The following is a 12,835-nucleotide window of genomic DNA, read 5'->3' as shown; positions in this document are numbered from 1 at the left end:
CTCCTCTAGCATTGCACTTTGGACACACGGTCTGACAATTCAGACATTTGTGGGTCAGAACAAATGGTGGCGGTGGTGGTGATGGTCAGCTGTGTTGACGTCAACATACTTTTGGATGTCGGTTGCAGAAGACAATGCATAGATGAGAAATACAAGGGAGCCAAGGTATATTTGAAGGACACCAGCATTAATGGGGCAGGATAAGGATTGGAAGTCACTGAAGATTTTCTGGTGACAATTAGATAAGTACAGAACCAGACGAGTGCCGTCCGACTCAGACAGACAACAGCTTTGGAGGAGGATGGTGGAGTCAACCATAACAAAGACTCCTGACAAATTGGAAAGGACAAGGATGGATTCTATGGTTTACTTTCTGTCAGATATTTTATAAGGTATGCCTCTTTTCAGAGTTGTTTTGATACTGAGGTAGGTGGGTAACCTAGTTATAGAGTCATAGAGATGTACAGCATGGAAACTGACCCTTCAGTCCAACCTGTCCATGATAACCAGATATCCCAACCCAATCTAGTCCCACCTGCCAGCACCCGGCCCATATCCCTCCAAACCCTTCCTATTCATATCCCCATCCAAATGCCTTTTAAATATTGTAATTGTACCAGCCTCCACCACTTCCTCTGGCAGTTCATTCCATACACGTACCACCCTCTGTGTGAAACACTTGCCCCTTAGATCTCTTTTATATCTTTCCCCTCTCATCCTAAACCTATGCCCTCTAGTTCTGGACTCACCGACCCCAGGGAAAAGACTTTGTCTATTTACCCTAACCCCTGTACTCAATACTCTGACCAATTAAAGAAAGCATACCAAACACCTTCTTCACTATCCTATCTACCCGTGACTCCACTTTCAAGGAGCTTTGAACCTGCACTCCAAAGTCTCTTTGTTCAGCAACACTCCCTAGTGCCTTACCATTAAATGTACAAGTCCTGCTTAGATTTGCTTTCCCAAAATGCAGCACCTCGCATTTATCTGAATTAAACTCCATCTGCCACTTCTCTGCCCATTGGCCCATCTGGTCAAGATCCTGTTGTAATCCGTGGTAACCCTCTGCGCTGTCCACTACATCTCCAATTGTGGTGTCATCTGCAAACTTACTAACTGTATCTCTTATGCTCGGATCCAAATCATTTATGTCAATGACAAAAAGTAGAGGACCCAGCACCGATCCTTGTGGCACTCCACTGGTCACAGGCCTCCAGTCTGAGAAGACCAGACAAAGGAAGCACATGGTGAGGTCAGTACAGGAGAGAGAGAGAGAAAGAAAATGACACTGCCTTTGCTGTTTGAATTCATGAATCGCTGGACATCGGAGTGCGTCTGTGAAAATTAACAAACAATGTAATTCACAACTGATCTTGGAGGAACTGTTGGGCGAAGTTCACAGCACAGAATCAGATAAGTGTAATTTGTTTTAGGTGTGGCCAATGTTTTTGGAGATATATCTCTTGATTAAACTTAAAATATAAGCCATAACTATTAATTTAACCTGGGGCAGTGTAGCGAATAAGAATTTTCTGGGTCTGTAGATTGTGAAGGAGTAAAAAGGGCCTTTAGTAGAGTGATATGTGCTTCTTTTCAGATGTGGGAGTTTAAAGAGAGTTCAAGGGTTACTGCGGAGTATATCTGCCATAAATGCTGTTGGTTACGAATCTTATCAAAAAAATAGTTGGATGAATTTAAGTATGGATTTAACTACACCATAGTTAAAGAGCCATGATTTGGAGATGCTGCTGTTGGACTGGAGTGTACAAAGTTACAAATCACACAACACAGGTTATAGTCCAACAGGTTTAATTGGAAGCACTAGCTTTCGGAGCCTCGCTCCTTCAACCACCTGATGAAGGAGCAGCGCTCCAAAGGCTAGTGCTTCCAATTAAACCTGTTGGATTATAATCTGGTGTTGTGTGATTTGTAACATAGTTAAAGAGAATTTTCAATTCGTTCGTTGCAGATCAGTTTCGATGGATGGACCAGAAATTATTACCAATCCTGATTAGCCCTAGAGAAATTCATGGTGAACTACAGCAGTTCATGAGAAGGAACAACCACAGGGCTGTTAGGCCAGAGAAATCCAGGATTCTGATCAAGTCATAGTGATCCAGCTCAAAGTCAGGTTGCTGTGTGACATGTACAGAATTTGCATGTCAGTGGTGATTCCCTGGTTGTTCCAAGCGGTGGAGCTTGTGACCTTGGGAGATACATTCAAAGAAGCCTTAATGAGCTGCTCTTGTACATTGTGTGGATAGTATTACACACTGCCGCCATTGTGCATCACTGACATAAGGCGGTGATGCTTCTTCCTGAATGGTGTGGAGCTTCTTGAATGTTAGTGGGGCTGCAAATAGGCAAGCCTCTCACTCTTCACTTGTGCCTTGTAGTTGCTGGATAAGCTATAGGGAGTATTCACTGCAGAATTCAACACCTTTGAGCTGCCATTGTAAGCCTGACTCTAACCATAATGGCTTTTGCAGTTCAGTTTCTGGTCACTGTTGACACATAAAAAGGAAGGAGTCATTGATGGCCTTTGAAATGGAAAAGGAAGTGGGATATTGGGTTGCAGAGTGCAAAAAGAATAAGACAAGGTTTAATTTAGGAAGGAGGATTGGAAACTGATTTCTAAAATCTCACCTGTGCAAACAGTCAGCTCTCATGTTGTGCTGAAATAATATGTCGGACCGAAAAAACTGAGAACAGGACCCGTCACTGCTACTCTTCAGGATTGTTAGGCTTGTGCAATAACTAGTCAAGGATCTCAACAAATGTTCAGTTATCTCACTCCTCATTGACAAGGGCTTATGCCCGAAACGTCGATTCTCCTGTTCCTTGGATGCTGCCTGACCTGCTGCGCTTTTCCAGCAACACATTTTCAGTTCTGTGTGCAGAAGCAAGCGTGGTGACATGACTCAGTAGTTCAGAAATGCAGCCTCTACCCTGTCCCACTTTCAGACTACAGGGTACAATGAACACAGACACAGCTCTGGAACCATTCCTCAAAGAATGTTGTGAGAACCGAGCCAGTCTAGTTTCTAGTCCCGAGGGATTATAGTGAAATCTAATCTGACCCATTATCCAGATACAAAGACAACTCCCCTAGCCCAGTTACCCATCCTCAGCAGGATACAGTGAGAAGTGACCAGCCCAGTGTCTACTCCCCAGGAGCATGCAGTGCAATCAGACCCAGAGTCTAGATTCGAGTGGATACAGTGAACCAACAAACTATCTACATGCAGGGATACGGATAGAACGAATCCAGTCTAGTACCCAGTCCCCAAGCAATACTGTTAGAACTGATTCAGCCCAGTCTCTCTCCCCACAGGATAATGAGAACTGACTCAGTCCAGTGTCCACTGAGCAGCAGGATACACTATGAACTGACCAGTACAGTGTCCAATCTCTAGGGGGATAAAGTGAAAATTGACACAATCCAACTCTGGAAGGAAACAGAGAAGACTGACCATCCTACTGCCAGATCTGTTGGGGGGGAATATAGTGAGAATTGAGTCAGCCAAGGGTCCAGCTCTGGGAAGATAGAGAAAGGACTGACCACTGTTGTGTCCAGTTCTGAGGGGATACAGTGAGCACTGACCCAGACAAATGTCCAGTGCCTAATGGTGCCGCATTGTCCATTTCAGGAATCTTTGCTCTGGCATTTTTCGATCCTGAGTCTACATATTGGAAAAGGATATGCAGCTTCTTCACCATTGAAGGCCAGGATGGGTTTTCCTTTCAGGTATCCAGGATTCCCACTCCGTCTCTTTGCTGGTATACTTTCCGTCATCTAATCACAAATGAGAAACATGACAGTTCAGTCCTTTGATAAATCACATCTGACAAAGTCTGCCAAATCTCACTCAGGATTAAATCAAACCCACAAATGCTGCACTGCAACAAGAGTTATCTGTACTATAACCAGCACTGTAATATACATAAGGACATAAGAACTCGGAGTAGGAGTGGGCAATTCAGCTCAAGTTTCCTCCATCTTTTGATATGATCATGGTTGACCTAATCTTGGCCTCAACTCCACTTCCCTACTTGCTCTCCATAGCCCTTCAACTCGTAACTTATTAATAATTTGTCTATCTACTCATTAAATTTACTCAATGTCTCAGTATCCCCAACACTAAGGAGTCGTGAATTTTACAGATTCACCACCCTGGAGCCTGACGTCAGTGGTAGGGAAGCTACTTAGATAAGATACGAAAGGTTAGGAAAATGGGCTTATCAGTGATCAGCAGCATGGTTTTGTGCAGGGAAGGTAATGTCTTACAAACCTAATAGAATTCTTTGAAGAGATGACAAAGTTGATTGATGAGGGAGGAGATCTGGATGTCGTACACATGGACTTTAGTAAGGCATTTAAGTAAGGTTCTCCATGGTAGGCTGATGAAAATGGTGAAGTCGCATGGGGTCCAGGCTGTTCTAGTTAGATAGATAGAGAACTGGTTGAGCAACAGGAGACAGAGTAGTAGTGGAAGGGAGCTTCTCAAAATAGAGACCTGTGACCAGTGGTCCCACAAGGATCCATGCTGGGACCACTGTTGTTTGTGATATACAGAAATGATTTGGAGGAAGGTGTCAGTTGCCTCATTAGCAAGTTTGCAGATGACACTAAGGTTGGTGGAGTAGCAGATAGTGAAGGGGACTGTCAGACAATACAGCAGAATACAGATAAATTGAAGAGTTGGGCAGAGAAACGGCAGATGCAGTTCAATCCGGACAAAGGCGAAGTACTGCATTTTGGAAGATGCAATTCCAGAGCGAACTATGCATTAAATAGAAATGTCCTGGGGAAAATTGATGCACAGAGAGATCTGGGTGGTCAGATCCATTGTTCCCTGAAGGTAGCAATGCAGGTCAGTGGAGTGGTCAAGAAGGTATACGGCATGCTTTTCTTCATCGGGGAAATTGAGTACAAGAGTTGGCAGGTCATGTTACAGTTGTATAAGACCTTGGTTCATTTGGAATACTGCGTACAGTTCTGGTCACCACATTACCAAAAGGATGTGAATGCTTTGGAGAAGGTGCAGAGGAGGTTCACCAGGATGTTGCCTGGTATGGAAGGTGCTAGCTATGAGGAGAGGTTGAGTAGATAAAGATTATTTTCATTGGAAAGAAGGAGGTTGAGGGGAGACCTGATTGAGGCCTACAAAATCATGAGAGTTGTAGACAGGGTGGATAGCAAAAAACTTTTTCCCAGAGTGGAGGACTCAATTCCTATGGTTCACGAGTTCAAAGTGAGAGGGAAAACGTTTACAGGAGATATATGTGATGGGTGCCTGGAATACACTGCCAATGGAGGTAGTCGGGGCAGGATCAATAGCTTCATTTAAGATGTATCTAGACAGATACATGAATAGGCAGGGAGCAAAGGGATACAGATCCTTAGAAAATAGGCTGCAGATTTAGATAGAGGATATGGATCGGCACAGGCTTGGAGGGCTGAATGGCCTGATCCTGTGCTGTAATGTTCTTTGTTATTTGTGTGGCAACGGTCTGGCATATGAAGTCATCCATTTTGGTAGGAATAACAGTAAAAAGGACTATCATATGCTGCTGTGCAGAGGGACCTGGGTGCCCTTGTGCAAAAATCACAGATGTTTGGTCTGCAGGTACAACAGGTAATTAAATAGGCAAATGGAATTTTGTCCTTCATTGCTAAAGGCATTCAGTTTAAAAACAGGGAGGTTATGTTGCAGCTGGATAGGATGCTGGTGACGCCACACCTGGAGTACTGCCTGCAGTTTTGGCCTCCTTACTTGAGAAACGATATACTGGCATGGCAGGGGGTGGGGGGAAGGAGTTCACTAGGTTAATTCAGGAGTTGAGAATGTTGGCTTACAAGGAAAGATTGAATAGACTGGAATTATACTCGCTGGAATTTAGAAGAATGAGGGGTATCTTATGGAAACATATAAATAATGAAGGAAATAGGTAAGGTAGAGGTAGAGAGGATGCTTCCACTGGCAGGTGAACCTAGAATAAGAGGGCATAGCTTCAAAATTAGGGGGAGCAGATTTAGGACTGAATTGAGAAGGAACTTCTTCACCCAGAGAGTTGTGAATATGTGGAATTCCCTGCCAAGTGGAGTAGTTGAAGCTTCCTGATTAAATGCTTTTAAAGCTAAGATAGATAATTCCTTTCCTGTTCAAAAAAGTAAGGGTTATGGAGAGAGGGCAGGTAAGTGGAGCTGAGGCCATGGAAAGATCAGCTATGATCATGTTGAATGGCGGAGTGGGCTTAAAGGGCCAGATGGCTACTCCCACTCCTAGTTCTTCTGTAATAAAGCACAGGACCCATGCACATTGTCTCTCACTGTAACCGTGAATTCTGGTCCACTGTGATCAAAAGCTAATGCCAACTTCTACTGTTGCACTGTGGAAAATACAATGTACTTCTACCTACATACAACCATTTTCTGCTTCTGCTCATTACCTTGCACATTCTTCCCGTTCAGTTAGAGAGGCAATGGCATAGTGGCAATGTCACTGAACCAGGAACCTAGTGCCCAAGCAACCACTGTCAATAACAAAAAACACCTTATTCACAATGTCTTTAAGGCAAAGAAGTCTGCCATTCTTACATGTGACTCCAGACCCAAAGAAATGTGGTTCAACATTCGTAACCATATTTAACCTAACAAGTGAATCAGTCATATTAAACCACTTTTAAGTCCAAACAGAAAAAAAAGCCTAGACGGCAACACAGTCCTTTTGATCCTGCAAAGCGCTCTTTGCTGATATCTGGCAGCTGATGCCAATATTAAGAGAGCTGCCCAACAGACTGGTCTGTCATAGTCATACACAGAAACACACCATACTGTCCCAGACAGCACTATCATTGTTCCTGGGTAAATCCTGTCTCACCAGAGCTGCACGCTTAATCTACTCAACCTCTCCTCATAGTGGTATAGTTAGGAATGGGGAGACCTGAAAAGTGAAAGGTAAGTGGTTTAGACAGGATTTGACGAAAACTGTTTTCACCCAGAGGGTGAAATGCTCTACCTGGAAGAGTAGTTGAGGTGGAATCCCTCACAATATCTTAAAAAGTACTTGGATGAGCACTTGATGTGTAATCATATTCAAAGCTATCGATCTAGTGTGGGAAGGTCGGATGACTGTAGATCATGGTATATTTTGGGTGATACAGACTTGATCTGCCATGTCCCTCTTCAATACTATATGATTCTATGATCCATCACAAAGAGAGCATCAGTAACACCATAACTGAGTTGGCTGATTCCTAAATAGCATAGTTCCCAGACTAATTCTGTGGCAGGTGTTGAGGAAAATAACAACAGCTAAGAATCTATTTTGACCTTGTCCGCAGTAATCTACTTGGAGCAGATGTACTCCTCCATTACGGTACAGAGTATTGGACCTAGCATTACTCTTACACTATCCCAATCATAACAGCCTGCCATCCAGAGAGTTTATTAAGAGGTGACCACTACACAGTCCTTGTGGAAATCAAATCCCATTTTCCCACACTAAGTCCACAGCTTTGAATGTAATGACGCATCGAATGTTCATCCAAGTACTTGTAAAATGTTGCGAGCTTTCCCACCTCAACTATCCTCCCAAACAGTGCATTCCAGAACTCCACCATCCTCTGGATGAAAATGTTTTTCCTCAAATCCCCTTCAAACCTCCTGCCTTTCACTTTAAAATTATATCTCCTTGTTACTAACCTTTCAATTAAGGGAAACAGCTGATTTTTATTCACCCTGCCCATGCCCCTCATAATCTTACACACTGAATGTGCAAGCTCCACATATAACCCCATTGACAGTATGGTGGATCCCAGCCCAATGGGGTAAAAGAAGTGGGGACGTTAGTTAACAATTGTAGATGTAGCACCATTTACGACTCCTCAGGTACTGAAGCAGGTTTGGCAAGACCTGGAAAATACCTATGCTCAGCCTGTTAAATAGAAAGTAACATTTGTACCACACAGGTGCTAAGTAATGACCATCTCAAACAAGAGAAAATATTCCAGCCGAAGGCGCTATAAAGCTGCTGGAATACATTTTTGCTTCTGTACTCAAATCCCTTTGATATGAAGGCCAACATATTACTTCCCTTGCAACACCTGCACACCAATTTATAGTGAGCGATGGTCAAGGCCATCTCAATCCCTTTGGACATCTGCACTTTACAGTCTCTCATCATGTAAGAAATACTCCGCCTTTCTGTATTTTTCAACTGAAATATCTTCACACTTACCTGACATCATATTCCATCTGATGTATTCTATTGCATTCAATTGGCTGGTCCAAGTCCTTTCAGAGAATCATAGAATCTCTACAGTGTGGAAACAGGCCCTTCAGCCCAACAAGATCACACTGACCCTCCGAAGAGTAACCCATCCAGACCCATTCACCTACATTTAACCCGACTAATGCACCCCAACTTACACATCCCTGAACACAACAAACAATTTAGCATGGCCAATTCACCTAACCTGCACATCTTTGGACTGTGGAGGAAACCGAGGCACCCAGAGGAAACCCATGCAGACACGGGGATAATGTGCAAACTCTACACTGACAGTCGCCTGAGGTTGGAATTGAACCCGGGTCCCCTGGTACTGTGAGGCCGCAGTGCTAACCACTGAGCCATCGTGCTGCCCTTTGTTGCATCCTCCTTACAAGTGTCCCCAGTTTGGTGTGATCAGACATATTGGTCCCCATATCCAAATCATTTATTATGAACAGTTCTGGACCTAGCACTACACTTACACAAGCAAATAGTTAACAGCCTGCCACCCAGAAAAATTATCGTAATTAAGAGGAGACCAGTATGGGCTGTTAACAGAAAACTGCACTGTACTGTAACAGGAAACTCATATAAACTCTCTATCGCTGAACTATAAAAGGAGACCCATGCAGACTATTTCTTCTGGAAAAGGAGACCCCTGTGCAGTCTCCCCCAATAAAACAGGAGACAAGTAGACAGTAAACTGCAGTAGAAAGTTCCTGTACAGTGTAGTGTAACAATGTTTTTGTTTCTTCATTCATGGAACGTGAAAGTTGCTGGCCAGACTAGCATTTACTGCCAACCCCTAGTTGCCCTTGAGATGATGGTAGTGACCTGCCTTCTTCAACTTGTCAACACAAATCTCGATATTTTCCAGGTTTTTGCTGTATTTGTGCAGATACTGCTTCAGCAATTGAGCCTTGAGTGGTGCTGAACATTGCGCAATCATCAACAAACATCCCCACTTACAATCTTATTGACTTTCTGATTGTCGAAAGGTCACTGATGAAACACTCTGACAATTCTTTGATTCTAAGTTGGCTCCGCCGAGGACATGATCCCGAGGGGCTCCTGTTGAGATGACTGTCCAAGAAACATAACCATCTTCCTTTATGTTAGGTGAGACCTCAGTGAGCAAAGAGTTTTCTTGCTGACTCCCACTGACTTTAGGTTTACTCGGTCTCCTTTATGCCACTCAGTAAAATGTGGTCTTGATGTCAAAAGTGATCATTCTCACCTTACCTCTAGAATTTAGCTCTTCTGTACATGCTTGAACTAAGGCTGTAATGAGTCCCAAGAGCTGACTTGCCTGAGTGGACCTCAACCTGAATATTATGGAGCAGTTTCTTCATAAGAAAATGCTGCATCATAGAGCTGTTGATGACACTTTTTTATCACTTTACTGATAATAGAAAATCAACCCATAGAGTGGTGATTGGTCAGGTTAAATTTATCCTTGTTGCTTTTCAGTTTAACCTTGGAAGAATCCAGAACTTATACCTACCCTTAGGAAGAAAACATTAAATCTCTGCTGGATCTTGGAGACAGAGAAGGAGACATTAGTGAAGCGAAAGGCTGCTTTGGCACCAACGATCCCTTCATTTCCATCATGCATGATGTGATAGGTCACCTGATAGAAACAGTAGTTTTCAGTCAGTAGAATGCAATATAATAACAACAATTCACATTTCTAAAGCATATTTTGTGTAGTAAATATCCCCAAAATTTCACAGGAATCATATTGAGGAACAATTGACATGGAGAGACAGAAAGTGACAATTAGAGACAGGGGATGGAAAATACGATCCAAAAGGAAGCACTAAGGAATATATTCAAGGAGGAAAGAGAGTTGGAGCACTTTACATATCCAGGCAGAGAAAGGGTTGCCACCAACACCAAGATGAGGGAAATCAATTATCAACCAGGGGCCAGAGCTGATGGAGAGCTGCAAAGACCTCAAATGGCTGTAGAGCTTGAATTTGGAACTTAGAACAGTAGAGCACAGTACAAGTCTTTTGGCCCTCGATGTTTTCCCAATCTTTTATCCTACTCTAAGATCAAACTAACCTACATACCCTAATTTTGCTGTCATCCATGTGCCTATCCAAGAGTCACTTAAATGTCCCTAATGTATCTGACCGCTGGCAGCGCATTCCACGCACCCACCACTCTCTATGTAAAGAACCTACCTCTGACATTTCTGCTAAACCTTCCTCCGATTACCTTAAAATTATGCCTCCTCATGATAGCCATTTCCATCCTGGGAAAACGTCTCTGGCTATCCATGCCTCTCATCATCCTGTACATCTCTATCAGGTCACCTCTTATCCTTCTTCACTCCAATGAGAAAACCCCTAGCTTTCTCAACCTTTCTTCATAAGACCCTGCCCTCCAGTCCAGACAGCATCCTGGTAAATCTCCTCTGCACCCTCTTCAAAGCTTCTACATCCTTCCTATAATGAGGTGACTAGAACTGAACCAGAATTTACAGGAACAGGCAGGAACAAGGTCACACAGGAAACAGGGATGGGATCTGAAGTTAACAAAGGGGTTAGAGAGATTGCAGTAAATGAGAAACTCAATGGGTGTGTGGAGTTTGAAACAAAGTTGACATCCTCAGTTAACAAGCTGCCAGGCCAGCACAGTTTATCTGGCACTGTTTTTGTTTCAGCCCTCCAGCAGTATCTGCAAGATATGGCTTTTGTGTTGTGGTGGAATCAATCAGCTTGTGGAGGTAATTGAAAATGGGGATGATTCTTGAAGATGGCAATTATAGGACAGAAGGAGGATTGAGACAGAGAAGGATGACACAAGGAGAAGATTTGGAACCATGTTTAACAACTAGCAGCTGGGAGAGGTTAAGGAGATAGACAGGGACAAGGGCTGAAGGAATGTGACAGAGGGTTAACTATTAAAGATGACAAAGACTTATAGAATTGAGACAGGTTGCAGCAACAAGAATGCACAACTCCATGGTGGGATTTAAATACACACTTCACAGTGCTTTCAGCTAGCAGAGCAACGATAGATCAGCCACACTTACTGTGAATCAGGATAGAGTAGTGAGGGTTTGGTACAGAATGTAGCAGATTACTCAAGAATGTAGCACACAAGCTCTATGTTTTGCAAAGGCAATTGGGAATGAGGACTACATTTGAGAAGGAGTAAACAGAAGAAAGCTACAAATGGACTGTTTAGTTTGGAAGAAAAAGCAGCAAATGTAATCGAATCAGATGTGTAGAAAGGAGAGCTTCAGAGCCTTTAGAACTGGACATCAATGCAAACAAATCATTAAGACATGTGCTGGCAAAAGAGCAAATTGCTGGAGAATTTATTAATTCTATTTAAAATTTGCCATTTCCCACAGGTGAGAATGGCAGATGTACTGTTTTGCATCACCAACTTCGCAAAGTTCCATACACATTATTGTGAATAAAGATTTAGACAGATTATAGAATATTAGAATATAACAACATAGAACATTACAGCACAGTACAGACCCTTCGGCCCTTGATGTTGCGCTGACCTGCGGAACCAATCCGAAGCCCATCTATCCAACGCTATTTCATTTTCATCTATATGTTTATCCAATGAACATTTAAATGCTCTTAAACTTGGGAGTATACTCCTGTTGCAGGCAGTGTGTTCCACACACCGAATACGCTGAGCAAAGAAACTACCTCCGACATCTGTCCTATATCTCTCACCTCTCAATTTAAAGCTACGTCCCCTCGTACTAGCCATCACTTTCCGAGGAAAAAGGCTGTCACTATCCACCCTCTGATCATCTTATATGTCTCAATTAAGTTACCTCTCAAACATCTTTCTCACAAGAACAGCCTCAAGTCCCTCAGCCTTTCTTCATACGACCTTCCCTCCATACCAGGCAATATCCTGGTAAATCTCCTTTGAACCCTTTCCAATACCTCCACATGCTTCATATAATGCAGTGACCAAAACTGTACGCAATACTCCATGTGTGGTCGCACCAAAGTTTTGTACAGCTGCATCATGACTCGTGGTTCTGAAACTTAATCCCTCTACCAATAAAAGCTAACACACTGGAAACCTTCTTAACAAGGAGAAAGTGAGGACTACAAATGCTGGAGACCAGAGTTGAAAAATGTGATGCTGGAAAAACACAGCAGACCAGGCAACATCCGAGGAGCAGAAGAATCGACGTTTCGGGCATACTACAAACCGACCGACTCCCACAGCAACCTAGATTACGCCTCCTCCCACCCTGCCCCCTGTAAAAACGCCATCCCACATTCCCAATTCCTTCGACTCCGCCGCATCTGCTCCCAGGAGGACCAATTCCACGGCCGAACAACCCAAATGGCCTCCTTCTTCAAAGACCACAATTTCCCCTCCGACGTGGTCGACGATGCTCTCCACCGCATCTTCTCCACTTCCCGCACCTCAGCCCTTGAATCCCACCCCTTCAATCGCCACCAGGACAGAACCCCACTGGTCCTCACCTTCCACCCCACCAACCCCCAGATACATCGTATCATCCTCTGTCATTTCCGCCACCTCCAAACAGACCCCACCAC

The 12,835-nt window shown here is 43.5% G+C and overlaps 1 protein-coding gene across 3 annotated transcripts in view; it reads right to left on the bottom strand.

Annotated features, from left to right (window-relative positions):
• LOC122544157 (tectonic-3-like) overlaps positions 1–12,835 on the bottom strand; it is an 85,207-nt gene that overhangs the window by 16,112 nt on the left and 56,260 nt on the right. For all 3 annotated transcript variants that reach the window (XM_043683187.1, XM_043683188.1, XM_043683189.1), the window contains 3 exons: positions 9,784–9,909; positions 3,708–3,799; positions 2,650–2,751 (listed from right to left, as the gene is read on the bottom strand). In XM_043683187.1, the coding sequence (XP_043539122.1) occupies positions 2,650–2,751; positions 3,708–3,799; positions 9,784–9,909 (320 nt within the window). The remainder of the gene's footprint in view (positions 1–2,649; positions 2,752–3,707; positions 3,800–9,783; positions 9,910–12,835) is intronic.

This window comes from Chiloscyllium plagiosum, chromosome 47, assembly GCF_004010195.1.
Source record: "Chiloscyllium plagiosum isolate BGI_BamShark_2017 chromosome 47, ASM401019v2, whole genome shotgun sequence".
Classification (NCBI taxonomy): Eukaryota; Metazoa; Chordata; class Chondrichthyes; order Orectolobiformes; family Hemiscylliidae; genus Chiloscyllium; species Chiloscyllium plagiosum.
Note: the sequence above shows the minus strand (reverse complement) of the source record. Positions and strands in the feature narration are given on the sequence as shown.